Below are 14,270 nucleotides of genomic sequence, written 5' to 3'. Positions count from 1 at the left end.
TGCAAGTGGGCTCACGCGCGGGATGAGGAATGGACTATTGACTCCGACCGCTCCGTAAGTACTTTGTAAGTGGGAGGAAACTTATCGATCGACATCGTAAGATTATTATTTAAGCTCGGAGTCTGCTGAAGGGTAGAATCTTAAAAGACGTGCCAGGGGAGTGGATACACCCAGGGAAGCAGTCGACGAAAACGGAGGGGGAGCAGACAATGTGGCTGGATCATTATCCAAGACCGCGCACGAATAAAGGGGCTTGACTGCCGGCGGTCTTGCGTGCGCTTGGCGCCTCACTTTAGTAGTGCACCGATCACGATGGATTTGACCCTCCAACGCAAACTCGCCTCATTATTCCGGACCTGGTCGGAGAGGCGGCAATTGGAAAGCCAAGCCCGTTTGCAAGCAAGCCGGTATAAAGAGCGGTGATGGTTCAGACCCATTTCTTCATGCCAACCTGCAGGCGACAATCTGAGAAGTATGTCCGGCTCTGCACCCTCATTGGCTCCGTTTCTAGTAAATTTGTTTTCTAACTCTGATCTTGTTGAAGCGGGGCGGGGAGGCGATGCCGCTTCTCTCCGTCCGCCTGGGAATTATCATTGACAAGGCGGGATGAAATGAGTGGTGGTGGTGAATAGTGACAAGGGAAGGATGACGCCTATGGCTTTTTACTGCTCTCTGGCTGGCTTCCTTTCTATTCCAACGACACCGACTTTTCAGTGGGGTTGTTCGGCCCGTAGTCGCGACGCTTGCTGCATCATCTGAGCTGATGATCCGAAAAAGTGATGCTTCCAATCCGACGATAGGCAGCCGCGAAACCGACGACAGTGAGAGCGGATGCAGATGGGATGCCGCTGGATGGATGCGATGCGATGGGCTCCAGGACTCGATGGTGACATGGATGATAGGGAAGAAGATTCCTTGTTTGGAGACAATGTTCGATCCCGTGACAGCACCATCGGCCCTAGCCCTGTGCCCCGTGCCCTATGCAGCTTCGAGGGGTTTGCAGGATGCTTTGCTTCTGCTTCTGCTTCATTTTAATCATCCCAGCATGTATACAGGAAGTAACTAGTCTAGGCATTGGCGGAGTGCCTGTCAGTGCTTGTCACTTCTTTCGCGACTAGCGTCCTACGGTTATCCCCACTGCTACAACGTACCATGGTTGACAGGGAAGATTAGTATCTTCCATCCAAGGCTGGCTGGAAACAATATCCGGGCAGTATACGAGCAGAAAGACGTACATATGCCAATTGATTGGTATCTTTGCTCTACCCTCCTCTCCAATCGCTACAGGACCAATGCCCACTTTACGTTTCGTAATACATGCTGCAGAAATCAACAAAGCTCCCCATCGTTTACTAAGTAGTATGACCAGAACGGCCAGTTTCAACAATGCTGGACAATTATTGACTGGACACTACATCTCTCATCCAAGTGAGCCAACCTTCTCCATGTCAAGAGCGAAAAGGCTGAGCAACTATTGCCGAATCTCCATATATCCTACCCACGTCGCCTACAACCTCCCCTCACTATTGATTGACTACTATCTACCACATCCCTTTAGCAAACACCATTCTAGAAGAAATTAAGATGCCACATAAAGCGAACCAAAGCCTATCTAAACCCCAAGAGCGCCACCCAGCGGGATCCCATCGTCCCAGCCAAGCCAAATCAAGCCACAGACAAAGACTTCATAGTACACCTCTCCCTCCCTCTCTCTATCCCCCTTCATCCCTCCTCACCTCGGACACATATCCCAACCAAACATTACCTCCCAGCCAAGCATTTCATCCTCCTTCATATTCATCTCTCTCCCCTCCTCAATCAGATCTTGTACAACCTACACCCCACATAACAGGGAATCAACAGACCTCCTACACCCCCCTGCCTACACTTCTCTTCTTCAGCAGCAAACAAACAAAGAAACAAGTATCGAATGCATAAACAGCCTGTACCACGGACCTCCACCAAGACCAAGCACCCCCTGGTTTATGCAGATACAGCATTGGTAATCGAACTGTATCAGCATCAATAACGCTCTCGCTCGCTTGGATCCCCCCTCTTCCATCCCCGGATGACCGTCGCAATCTCAATCCGCTCCCCTCCCCTCCCCTCCATTCCAGTCTATTCCAAATACACCGTCCGTGCAGATTCTGCAGTCCTGTTTATCCCCCGCATTAGTGCATCTCTATTATGTAGATTGCTAGTAGAGATGGAATGTATCATGAGATAAAGGGGGGGTTGTATAGATGTCTCAGTATACTACATATACTTGACACATGGAAATTTCTTCTTTGTAAAAGTACATCTGTTCCACGATAGATATGTCTGTGTGTTATATTTCCTTCTCTGTGTGTGAATATGTGAAGTTGCTGTCATTGTGCAGGTAGGTACATAGGCGACGGCATATGCGAGTAATAACTACTAGTGTTGTTTGTGGGAGATGCAGGACACCCAGATAGTAGATGGTATTTACTGGCCATGAAGTAGAAAATGAGTATAATGTTTGCTCGATTGTTTGCTTACCTGTCCACTGTCACTCATCCAAGCACGGATATTTCATTCGTATATGCACGAGAGTTCTTGTTTGGTAATTGATAGCCTAGGGGATATAGATCCGTTACCTGCGGGCTTCTTTCGTTCTTTGCTTTGCTGGAAGCGCGCATAACTTTACAATACTGACCTCCCCGTCAGAATGAAACATATCGTTGAGATTTGTGATTAGCCTACAGATACAGCGCGTACCATATCGCTTTGCAGACATTCGGCTAAGCCGATCCACAATCAGCACGGACTACGATCTGACCAATACAGGCAAACAAATCACAAGAAATTTTTATTTCATTTCGCTCTAGTCATTATCCATCAAAGAGAAGAACCTGGGGGTAAAAGAGAAAGCTAGAAATATGACACGCTATGCAAGGTTTCTGTCCCTGGGAATATAAAAAACCCATACGCCATTTTTCCCTTTCGCAAAAAGATAAAAAAAAAGGCCAGATATGTAATAGTAGATGTCCCTTTTATCCCCGACTCCCTGATTTCCGAGTGTAAGATGAATGCGGACAGGGAGTGATGAACGAATAAACAAACGACTGATGGAACAAACAGGCAAACAAGGCTGAACTAAACAAATATCAACAGTGTAGATCAGGACGGGGTGGGTGTGTATAGCTTGAGGGTTCTCAACTCGGGTCACGACTGCGCACGATACAATCCAGGTATACATACTGAAACAGACGCGACCAGGCTCTCTTTCTGGTCATTGATGATCAAACTTTGTACCTGCAAAGATCATGGGTAAGATATAGAGAGCAGCTACCCCTCGCAGCAATAAGAGCAAGCACAGAAATATGCGACAGAACTCCAATCACCGTAGCACAGACTCCAATCAATGAAACACGGCCTCCCTCGTACAACTGCAAATGCTAACGTCTCACCGACGACTGAAAAATGGCGCCTGATTGGGCATCGAGAGCAACGAGTCAGCTCTCTGAAACACATCCCCTTCGAAGAATTTGTCACTGTACGCACTTGCGGGGGTAGAAGGCACGGTTGCCTGCGCTGCTGGTCCAAGGGCAGCACTTAGCGGAGTCGCCGGGAGATGGACGGACTGTGGGGATACGCCGGAGTTCAGATGAAAGCTGCTTGCATTGGATGCGGTATTTTGGTGCTGTGAATGTTGGGATTGTAGCGGGGGCCCGTAGATGGTTGCTGACGCGTTGGCTGGGGCCATATCGGCAAGGTAAGACCACGGGGAGGCATCGATCAACCGACCTGCTTCTCTGCTTGCTCTCTGGACTGGACGAAGTATGACAATGATATCACCCGGGAGAAGCTGCATACTTCGAACCTCCCTCATGTCGGTAACTAGATCGACAAAGGACTGCATGAACGCCTTGCAGAGTTGCCAGAACTCGCGCTGGTTCCGCATCCCGCCGCCGGGCTCTTTTACCTTCATGTTGGAGAGACGAAGACCCAGGGCCTCGGATACTTCTAAGCATACCCGGCACCGCCGAATCAAATTGTTCCATAGCATTAATATGCCTTCCGATTCATGTTCCTGCTCCGCTACCTCATGGCATCGCACTAGCTGACGGCGCGCCAGAGGCAACGCTTGTAGGGCAGCGGTGTAGGCAGAAGTGAGTTGATAGAAAATCTTTTCAAAAATTCGTTCCTCCTCGATCTCATCTAAGCCTGTCAAAGGATTGATTCGAGGTACAACTGCACTGGGCATTGGAGGGAAGGACTCGCCTGAACGAGGGGTCGCGAGTGACGACGGTACGGACGTGTTGATATGATTAGATCTGCTACTTGACCGGCTTCGTGCCCCATAGCTAAACGGAGTCGGAGCAAACCCAGGTGAACTGACAGCGGACTGGTAATTTTGAGCAGCCTGGAAAGGACCAGTCGTAGTGATCTGAGGGTGCTGGATTGTGGTGTCACTTCGCAACCGACGCGTCGACAAAGAATTCTCCCTCCCTCTGGTTGGAGTGACTGTCGGTCCAAGGAAGCGGTCCGAGCTAGCCGACTCTTTAATTTCAGGTATAGATGGCTTCGTGACAGAGGGCGGCTTGCGGGTTTGGAGTGGGATACCCAGGCTCGCACAGGCATTGCGCAGTTCAACCACGCTGCCAAAGATCATGAGCATCAAGGAACGCAAGTAGCGTGGGTCACCATTGGCGACTATCTTGTCGATGCTATTGCGCAGTTGCGTGCCGACATGAGTGTACGCAATTATGCATGTTTCGCATTCCCTTTTGACAGCCTCATTCGACGAGCGCACCCCATCCGCGTCGTCAGAATGGTGCTCCGCGTTCTCTATGGCTTCATTTAGCCGTTCAACGTGGGTAGAAGCGTTGTAGAACACAATCTCAAGACTGTTGCGCCGAGCATCATCGCGTTTGATCACATTGATCAGAGACGAAACATTCGACTGCACTTGGAAGAGTGCAAAAAGAATCCCCTTCGCACACTCGATGATAGGTTCCGCGGTTTCCCTTTCGCCCTTGTGTTCTGGCAGACTCGACATTCGGTTGACAAAACCATCCTTTAAGCGCCTGCGTTCCCTCGGGCTACTGGGGCTTGAGGAGTTACTGCTGCACACGGCTGCAATGGGCCGGGTGCGAAGAATAGAGCCATAACTCAAACCCCGTAAATGACTATTCCGATACGGTCGGGTCTCGTCCAACGTCCCTAAGTCGGTATTCTTCCGAATGACTCCCATCCGCTTGTTACGCGCGGCCAGAGAGGCCTGGATGATACCCTCACTGTTGCTCCGGTTTCGTTCATTGACTCCCGCGATAGGCCTTGCGCCGGAACGCGGGAGAAATCCGCCCTGGAAGACTGACTGTCCCGAAGCAATGCGATAGTGTGATTTGAGAGGTATGGGCGGAGGTCGAGACAAGGACGGTGACTTTGGGTCGGAAGAAAGATCACCGGTGCTGGGGATCACCGGAAACCGACTGCTCACTCCGCGCTTGACGGGTTTGGGGGTGTCCAACATGCCCTCGCTGGAAACATCAGCGTTAGTCGGTTACTTTTAGATGACATATTAAGTCCATACCTAAGCTCGTTCCTCTCCACTTCCAGAGTCGTAACAGGCTGCTTGGTTTTCAAGAATCGCTTCAGCTCGGCAGTAACTGCGACCTCCTTCTCATTATCCGTCATTGTCGAGGGGGCGAACTCTGTCTCAGACGTCTCAAGTAGCCGTCGCAGGGGGCCCCGCAAGGGGTTCCCAGCTACTTTAAGAATTTGAAGTTTGTTCATGTCGGAGATTCCCAGAGGCAAATCGTCAAGGCGGTTCTGCATTACCGATAGAACCCGGAGCGAGGACAACTTCTTGATCTCCTCCGGGAGGTGGCCGATCTTATTGCGGCTGATGTCTAAAATCTCAAGAAGTGGCAATTTGTATACCTGAATTTCCAGTTAGAATTGCAAAATCACCCTGTAGGTCAGGCAAGCAACATAACACTTACCCCCTTGGGAAATTCTCGAAAACTATTCGCGCGAATATTGAGATATCGGAGATGGGAACATTCCGCGAATCGGTAGGGTATATGGAAAAGGTGATTATTCGATAGCGAGAGGCTGCATGACGTTAGCTTCTCCCCAAACTTGACCGTAGGCTTTGATATCCCGTATCACACACCGTTCAACTTCATCCTTGATGATGTCCACTACCGCTTCGGGTATACGGACAATGTTCGAATGGCCCAAGTCGATGGTCAATTTTGGCTTCACCACATCGCTGACTGCCTCACTACCTGCTAGAGAGCGTTTAGTCTCTTGAATACCATTTTCCACTGCTCGGCGCGCCAGTTCAATGGTTTCGTCAGGTGACAAAAGACGGGGGCCCGTCTGATGTTTCCCCAGGCTACTGCTGCGACCATCACCAGCAGACCCGTTCACCAGTGTAACCTCGTCCTCGGTTTTTGCCGCCACGTCGTTGTTAGAAGAGGAGGACGAAGAAGAGAGGGTGTTCTGTTCCGAAGTTCGCCTGCTAATATCCTCCTCATCCACGTCGGTTCGGTATGAACGCGGCATCCTGATGGCGTCCTCCGGGCGGACCATTGTAGAAATCATGGTTGAAGATATGAGAAAGGAGCTTTTCTAGCGGCTGTGTCTGACACTGGTCGTCTTTCCAATGTACGCGAATATCGAACAATTGATCAGATGGTCAGAGAGTCTCCAAGACGAGCATTGAGACCGGAACGAAGCATGATCATCAGGCGCTGCAATAGCGACGTAGCCGTAAAATCCAAACAAAGGATACGTAAATTCTGTACAAAAGCGAAAGGCGTGTGGTGTTGAGGCCCAGGTTCGAGTGTGGCGCGAGGCTGGCCCAGAGAGCTTCGGTTGGGCTTCAAACGTACGAAGGCCCGCTCGGGTTCTAATGAGAGTACGGAGGTAGGGAGGGATCGTTGGATGAAACTCTGAGCGATCACGGGTTGAGCTATCAATTTGACAGGTTGTATTGAAGGGCTTGATCACACTGGCAGTCGACTCTGGTGCCAAAGGATGCGGTCGGGATTCTGAGCAAGCCGGCGTTAAGTTGATCAGTGAAACGCGAAGAGATGCAGCTGTCAAACGAGAACCACTGTCCGGCAGATTATCCGAGCATGCAGCAAAACTAAATATCGGATTCGTGAGGACACTCTCTGTCGATGAGATGCAAGCAGATGCCAATGGATAAGATGGCCCGCAGTCTCTTGCAGGTCGAGCAAGCCGACTGACAAGAGGGTCGAGATGAATCGGAGAAACGCCTGGTCGATAACTTTCTGGGGGTTCGGGCGCGATAAGTCCGCCTCAATGATTGGCTCAGGGGACACCCGGCAGACACACTTGAAACACCACTATTGTTTGAGGTTCGCCGGCTCACGAACTGTCTTCCGACTTTCATGTTCCAGATGATTCATTGCCTCACAGCGGGGTTTCGTGGTTCCAAATCACTCTTTTGTTACAGACGTATAGTTGATACGTTGGCTCTACTGCCAGCTCTCCATGCGTGCACCTATCTAACCACTTGACCTAACCAACACAGCTGAAAAGGACTATTTATACGTAACCCAAAATCTTATTCACAGCAGGAAAGGATATAGAAAAAGCATAGAAAATAAAACAGAGCGACTCAAGAAGAAGGAAAAAACATATCGACAGTCCAGTAGTGTACATAAGCCATTAGAGAGTCTGGCAAAACCCGCCTCATCCGGGGTTGACAATACTAAAACCCTCAAAAAGTAGCAACTCCCGACTTCAGGCTGCTGCCGCAACCTTCTCCGGGGCGTCATCATCCAAGCTCGTCTCTGGCTCCTCAGCAGCTTGGACTTCCGGGGCTCCGAGGAACGCAGCCATCCTCTGGTCCGAAAGCTGGGCCTGCAACTTGGCCCATTCCTTCCAACGCTCATACTCCTTGTTCTCGAGGTCCATACCGATCTCTAGACGTGTCGGTCCGAATACAGCACCAGTAGCTTCGGCTTCCTCAGCAGCAACACGTCGTTCAATGTCTTCCTGTAGACGGAGGCGGTAGAATTCGCGGCGTGCAATATCGTAAGCGGCGCTCTTGGTCATATCGGGGACATTATTGAGGAGCCAAAGCTGTCGCTGAACAACGCTATTTCACCGGAGAAGAATTAGCATCAAATATCTGAATCATCGGCGAGATCTTCCCGCCCACAAATTAAGGACATCCTAAACGTACCTCTCACCGTCCAGGTGCTTTCCTCGCTGCTGGAGCCGGCTCCAGTTATATCTCTCAAAGTCCTTGCCGGACTTTTCAACAAGCACTCGGGGTCGGGCAAGCTCCCAGGGATGGTCGCGGAAAAATTCCTTGCGCAGTTGATCCTCCTCGTACTTGATTTCGACAGGCTGGAACATGCGGCTTGCCTTCTTCGGCTTGATGCGTTTCTCCTGGACTTCGAAGACGGCCTGCGGCCTCGATGCGCCAGGGACGGTCTTCAGGCGCTGGCGAACCAATTGGTGTTGTTGAGGTCGGTTACGCACCAGAACCTCAGTGGGGGGGACATCGTGCATTATATCAAGCCATTTGGGCGTTTGGGGAAGTTTGCCGGCGGCTTTCTGTGCCACAGCGGTTTGGCGAACCCGGAGGGCCGTGAGGTTATATTTGCCCATCGTGAGTCGGACGCGGCAGCCAGAAGGCCGTGCAGAATCAGCGGGGAGGAATAGACAAATCCGGAGAGCAACAAACCCGACGCAGGGATGAAGCAAATGACCGGCGGGACGATCAATGGACCAAGCTTAAAGATATGGACGACGACTGGCCTGGACCCAGGTGTTCGGGAGACAAGATCATGGGCAGGGAAGGTCCGGGAGTTTGGTGTTCCAGATACCTGCGCAGGTGCAAAAAAGAGGATTGGCAATGCGCGCCTCCGATTGGCCCGTCGCCGGCTCCGCCCGGTGCAAAGCCAGAGCGAACGCCAAAGCCCATAATAATAATTTGACCCAGAGCTCAACCTCGCTGTCTATCTACTGCTTCTTACGCCCTCCTACTTCTCCCTCCCTCTGTGCCCTTTGGGACGTCCTTCGTCCTTGCCCCCATCTTCTTTTTCGACTTCTTCCTGTCACGCTTGAAGAGCTCTCGGGCCATTTCTCTTCAAGCTGCTCGAGATTTCCTCGGGACATGCAGGGCTGATCCAATGCCACGATGTCTGCCATCTCATGCCTCCTCCCAATAGGTACCAGAACTCGACCGACCTGCGACTTCTCCCCTCGCAGCGGTTGGATACGAGTCTCCCCTCCCGTCACACTTCGATGTCAAACTCCGAACCGTTCTCCTACAATGCCTCCGTCAGACGACTCAGTTCCAGACGTGCCCGCCCTACCGCGGCGTCGTTAGCAGACCTTTTTGTCAGCTCCCTGGTCATGGCAGGCTACTGCCATGAGCACACCCCTCGCGCTAGGGGGATCTCTACGATCTCCATGAAGAATCCAGGGAACAATGTCGCTCGATGGCAGGATCGGGGGTTGACACATCGCAGGCAATTGTCGTCGAAACATCGCCTGGACTGTCTAGGCACATCGACAGGGAGTCTGCATCGTTCAAGTGCACAACGGATGATAAATTCCGGTGTTGCGTTGAGAATAGAGGATGAGGATGGTGAAGGGAACTGCTATGCGAACAGCCCCTCAGCGAGATCTTCATTCAAAGATCGCTACCCAGGCGCGGGTACAGAATCAACATTACAGTCACATGGAGGATTACGAGAGATGGATCTGGAGAAGTTGAACAGCGAGCTACCAACAGCGGACACTGCATCAACTAGCGAAGATAATTCAACTGCGAGCGACAACGCCCCTGACGATGACAGGATTGGCCGTTTACCGGATTCGTCGAGCAAGTCGGAGAAATATCGCCATTATAAAAGAACAAGTCCAAGCAGGAAAGCATACACATCGACCTCACAATTATATCGAGCTGCCTTTGGTAGTTCACTCAACTGGAAACAGGCAGTTGATCTTGTTGCGAACGAGACACAGAAAGGACCGCCCTCAAACGAGGTATTTCCGACGGTAGACAAATCGCGGGATGCTTTGGAATACAAAACGGTTGAGGTATTTCTGGACGCTATGTGGAATGAGAGGATTTCAAACCATTACGTGTTTCGTCTCTACCGAGATCTTCCCTCCCCCGGGGTTGCTTACCTGTCCAAACGCTCCAGAGGAGCACTCCTACGTCGGTTCGCCGATCCTCCAGATCGTCGTTGGGTGGATGCTCGTCGCTACCTTGCGTTGATAGAAGACATGGTCGCTGCGAAGCTGCCCATATCCCGCTCGCTCTGGAGTTCCGCTATACACCTTGCAGGACGAGCGTCTGGCAAAGTACGTAAGCAAGATGTGGTGAGGGCCATTGGACTATGGAAACAGATGGAATATCTGGCGCGTGTTAAGTCTGATGATGTCGTGTTCACCATTCTTTTCGATATTGCCATCAAAGCGAATCAGTTCACCGTCGCGGAACGACTATTGGAGGAAATGAAGAAGCGTAATATTGAATTTCGGCGCTTCGGAAAGGTCTCCAAGCTCTACTATTGTGGTATGCAAGAGGATGTTGCTGGCATTCAAGAGACATTCAATGAATTTGTTTCGAGTGGTGAGATTGTTGACACGGTTGTGATGAATTGCCTAATGGCGTCATTTATTCGTGCCGGAGATGTGGACTCAGCGAAGCAGATATATGCGGAGATGCTTGAGGCCCAAGCAAAGTCCCAAGAGACAGGGGAACTAAGCATCGAGTCGAAGCATTCAAAAACACCGCATCTCACATCGGAGATGAACCTCTATCGGAGCAGAGTGAAGAAGCTGGGTCGAGTCCTGCAAGAATCCACCTCACTGAAAGAGATCATGCCTGAACACCATCGTGCGCTTCAGCAATCGCTTCACGCAATCCCTGACACTCGAACATTCCACATATTTCTTTCATTGCACGCTTACAAAACCGCTGACATCCATGGTTTCATGTCTGTCCTTGCAGACATGGAGAAAGTGTTCGTGGTTCCGCCGCGTGGTATGATATACCTCCTGCTTTTTGACGGATTCGCTCGCAACGGGCGAAACAAGAAGGGCTGGACGGCCGAACGGCTACGTGTAGCTTGGAAAACCTATCTGCGTGCTCTCTACGAGTCGAGGACGAGACTCATTGAAATGTACCGCAGCCAAAGTGGAAAGCATATCACAGAGATCCCGGTATTGAAGGCCCCCGCCGCCATGGAGATAGGCTGGCCTACGATTTCGCGAAAGCCAAGTGGACTGTACACTCCATTGCCTTTTGCTGGCACCGCTGCCAAGGAGTGGGGCGAGGCCCAGAACGAGGAACAGAAGGTGATGGACCAGTTCGACGAGCACAAAGGTGTCACCCATGCCAATGAAAGCATGGCTGCTCTCGAAGAAGATATTGATGTTGACGAATTGTTTCGACAGCAAGCTCAGGACCTGCAAAATGAGCTGCAAAATGAGCCGCAAGATTCGGAAGAAATGGAACGCCGGATAGAGAATGGCGTCTTTCTTGGCCGTCGAATGATCATCATCATTCTCCGCGCGTTCGGCGCATGCTGCGGGCCAGAAGAGCTTATGAAGGTCTGGCTGCAGATTATACGGATCTGGCAGCCGGAGAAGCGCAAGGCGCTGGACGTCCTGGCTGCCAAGGAAGAGCTAGAGAGGCAGATGAACAGACTCCAAAGGCAATATTAGCCAATCATGGAGGGTTAGATGTGGGATGGTGATACATGTACATTATAGACCTGTTATAGTAGTATATACCCTCAGGTTGAAGCCTGATAGCGGTGTTTTCAACGGCAACAGCTAAAGGCTGTCGCTTGTTATCCTGTACAGCGAACAAGCTTTTGTGTTATTAGTTTTTTTAAATGATATCATCAATAATGGATTCAAGAGTTGGGTCTAGAAATTCATTTCAAACTTGCCGATCTAGGTGTAGTATATAGTGCTATTGGCAATGGAGAGGTACTCCGCTCACTAAATCAGAATCCCATCTGCCTTCCCGATTAGGATCTCTATCGATATCACGTGGCATCGCGTATCGTGCCTTCCCCGCGTCGCGTCTTCCAGCCGATGCCTCAATTCTCGATTCTGGGGAAATCTCCCAGCCTGTGCAGACATCTGTCGTGCTTCTAACGATGCTGCAGAAATGGGAAGTGGGAATTTCAAACGTCGCAATGTGGATATAGACTTCTACCTCCGCCGAGTTTTCCGGAAGAAGTCCTTTCGGTATGTTCAAGCTGCCACCAGTTCCTTAGAGTACTCGACTTAAAAGAAACTATTGTATAGACCTCTTCAGCGTGAGGTGATCACGGCGGCCATCAACGGCCATGATGTGTTCCTGCAGGCAAATACTTCATTCGGGAAAAGCCTGTGCTTTCAACTACCTGCAGTCATAAGCCATGGCGGTTGGTCCACCTGCGTCTACCGCTCGAAGATCATCTTTCGGATTGTGTCTGATGATATCTTTAGTGACCGTTGTGATTAGCCCTTTGCTTGCTTTGATGGTCAGCCTGCGCAATATCCACTCTCGAGCGGTACTAATATGTCGTGCAGACCGATCAAGTAAAAGCGCTTCAAGCTTTAGGGGTTGCGGTAGCAACAATCAACTCCACGACTCCGATTGCTGAGAGACGTGTGATCTTGGACGACCTACTATCAGGTCACCCGAAAACCCGGCTTCTCTACGTGACACCAGAACTCTGTCAGACAGAAGGCTTTCGACGCAATCTACAGACTATCCACCGCCAGGGAGAATTGAATCGTGTTGCCATCGACGAAGCTCATTGCATTAGTGAATGGGGCCATGACTTCCGGCCGGCGTACAAAGAATTGAGCTGGTTTAAACAAAGTTTGACGAATCCACCTATCCCAATCAGTGCGCTTACAGCAACTGCAACGCCTCGTGTTCGGGAAGATATAATCAGACTTCTTGGCTTGGACGCTTCCACGCTGAAGATCTTCAACACTCCTTCTGCACGTCCAAACATTCATTACGAGATAAGGTACCTCAACGATTTTGCAAGTGACCCCACAGAGCCAGAAGACTTCCAGATCCACAACCTCGTCTCATGGCTCCAGTCTGTCCAGGCCCGCAGAGAGGCCGTCACTGGCTCTGCGCCCGCCACGCTTCCCCCGATATCTGGGATTATCTATGTGCCTCTCAGAACCGTATCCGATAAACTAGCCCCTGCTTTATCAGCAAGCTGGCCCGGCCGTATTCACGCTGTGGCTTACCACGCTGGCCTATCCTCTGAAGACCGTACGCGTATCCAGTCCGAATGGACATCATCTAAGTCAGTCCCTCAGCATGCAGATAATGAGAACAAATCACCGGAACACCCGGCATTTTATATTATCGTCGCCACTACTGCATTCGGTATGGGCATTGATAGCCCACACGTCCGCTTCGTTGTTCATTGGAGTCCGCCACGGAGCTTCGAAGGCTTCGTTCAAGAATCCGGTCGCGCAGGTCGCGACGGTCATGCCGCCGCATCCATTGTCTACTACAACACACAAGAGCGAGATAGGATTCTTGATCGTCTGCAACGAGACATTGAGAACGCTCGCAATCGCACTGGCGCGCACATGAGCAACCAGAACAGCAAGGCACAAACCACCGTTCAGAATCAGCTTGCTCGACTAGCAAGCTTTCAGAAAGTGATCAGCTACTGTGAGAATACCACACGATGCAGGCATGACCTGATCAAGGATTTCTTTGGGGATTTCGAACTTGAGAAGATGGGTTCCCAAGTCCCTACATCGGGGATGAAAACTAATGGTTCCACTGATTCACCATGTGACTTTGCTTGTGACTTCTGCAAAGAAGGTTCTCACGCTCTTGCCCAGCGAAAGGCGAGAATGGCGCCCGAAAGCCACACAGACGACTTTGCCGACATGGACGTCCCGTGGTATATGCAAAAGATGTTCCCGGGGGTATTTTCCTGAGGTTGATCCTTAGAAGTTTGAGTATCTCTTATAGGTTTCATATATATTGCGATAGGAATTTTCAACGATACTGGGGTATAGATACTGGCCATCTTGCTGGTCGAACACTGACACGACTATTCTTGTCAAGCCAGCGTACGCGAAAGATATCAGTATTACGGTTCAATACCGTGTGGAATGATTTTTTATACCACCCCAAAGAAGAGGCGTGCACACATCCTACCAGAGCCAACGGATTGGGCAAACCAGACAATTCGCTAAGCAAACCAGCAAAGTTTCTTTTAGCTTCAGAAATGAGCGCAGATTTCCGGCTTTGCTCT

The 14,270-nt window shown here is 50.7% G+C and overlaps 4 protein-coding genes across 4 annotated transcripts; 2 read left to right on the top strand and 2 right to left on the bottom strand.

Moving 5' to 3' along the window:
- Positions 1 to 3,427: 3,427 nt before the first annotated feature.
- AtWU_02687 (putative cell morphogenesis protein Sog2) lies at positions 3,428 to 6,576 on the bottom strand (the record flags this gene model as incomplete). The annotated part of the gene is made up of 4 exons (XM_035497800.1): positions 3,428 to 5,504; positions 5,558 to 5,907; positions 5,970 to 6,081; positions 6,143 to 6,576. 4 exons carry the CDS (start codon positions 6,574 to 6,576, stop codon positions 3,428 to 3,430), a joined length of 2,973 nt encoding a protein of 990 aa, XP_035353693.1.
- A 1,170-nt stretch (positions 6,577 to 7,746) lies between these two features.
- On the bottom strand, positions 7,747 to 8,622 carry rsm25 (mitochondrial 37S ribosomal protein mS23; the record flags this gene model as incomplete). The annotated part of the gene is made up of 2 exons (XM_035497799.1): positions 7,747 to 8,104; positions 8,192 to 8,622. 2 exons carry the CDS (start codon positions 8,620 to 8,622, stop codon positions 7,747 to 7,749), a joined length of 789 nt encoding a protein of 262 aa, XP_035353692.1.
- Positions 8,623 to 9,168: 546 nt separating this feature from the next.
- Positions 9,169 to 11,697, top strand: AtWU_02685 (pentatricopeptide repeat protein; the record flags this gene model as incomplete). Its single annotated transcript, XM_035497798.1, has 1 exon — positions 9,169 to 11,697. One exon carries the CDS (start codon positions 9,169 to 9,171, stop codon positions 11,695 to 11,697), a length of 2,529 nt encoding a protein of 842 aa, XP_035353691.1.
- A 454-nt stretch (positions 11,698 to 12,151) lies between these two features.
- On the top strand, positions 12,152 to 13,950 carry AtWU_02684 (putative RecQ family helicase RecQ; the record flags this gene model as incomplete). The annotated part of the gene is made up of 4 exons (XM_035497797.1): positions 12,152 to 12,231; positions 12,292 to 12,410; positions 12,475 to 12,509; positions 12,559 to 13,950. The coding sequence occupies 4 exons, from the start codon at positions 12,152 to 12,154 to the stop codon at positions 13,948 to 13,950; spliced, it is 1,626 nt and encodes a 541-aa protein (XP_035353690.1).
- Between the last annotated feature and the right edge of the window lie 320 nt (positions 13,951 to 14,270).

Source organism: Aspergillus tubingensis (genome assembly GCF_013340325.1).
Source record: "Aspergillus tubingensis WU-2223L DNA, scaffold_4, whole genome shotgun sequence".
NCBI classification, from domain to species: Eukaryota; Fungi; Ascomycota; class Eurotiomycetes; order Eurotiales; family Aspergillaceae; genus Aspergillus; species Aspergillus tubingensis.
Note: the sequence above shows the minus strand (reverse complement) of the source record. Positions and strands in the feature narration are given on the sequence as shown.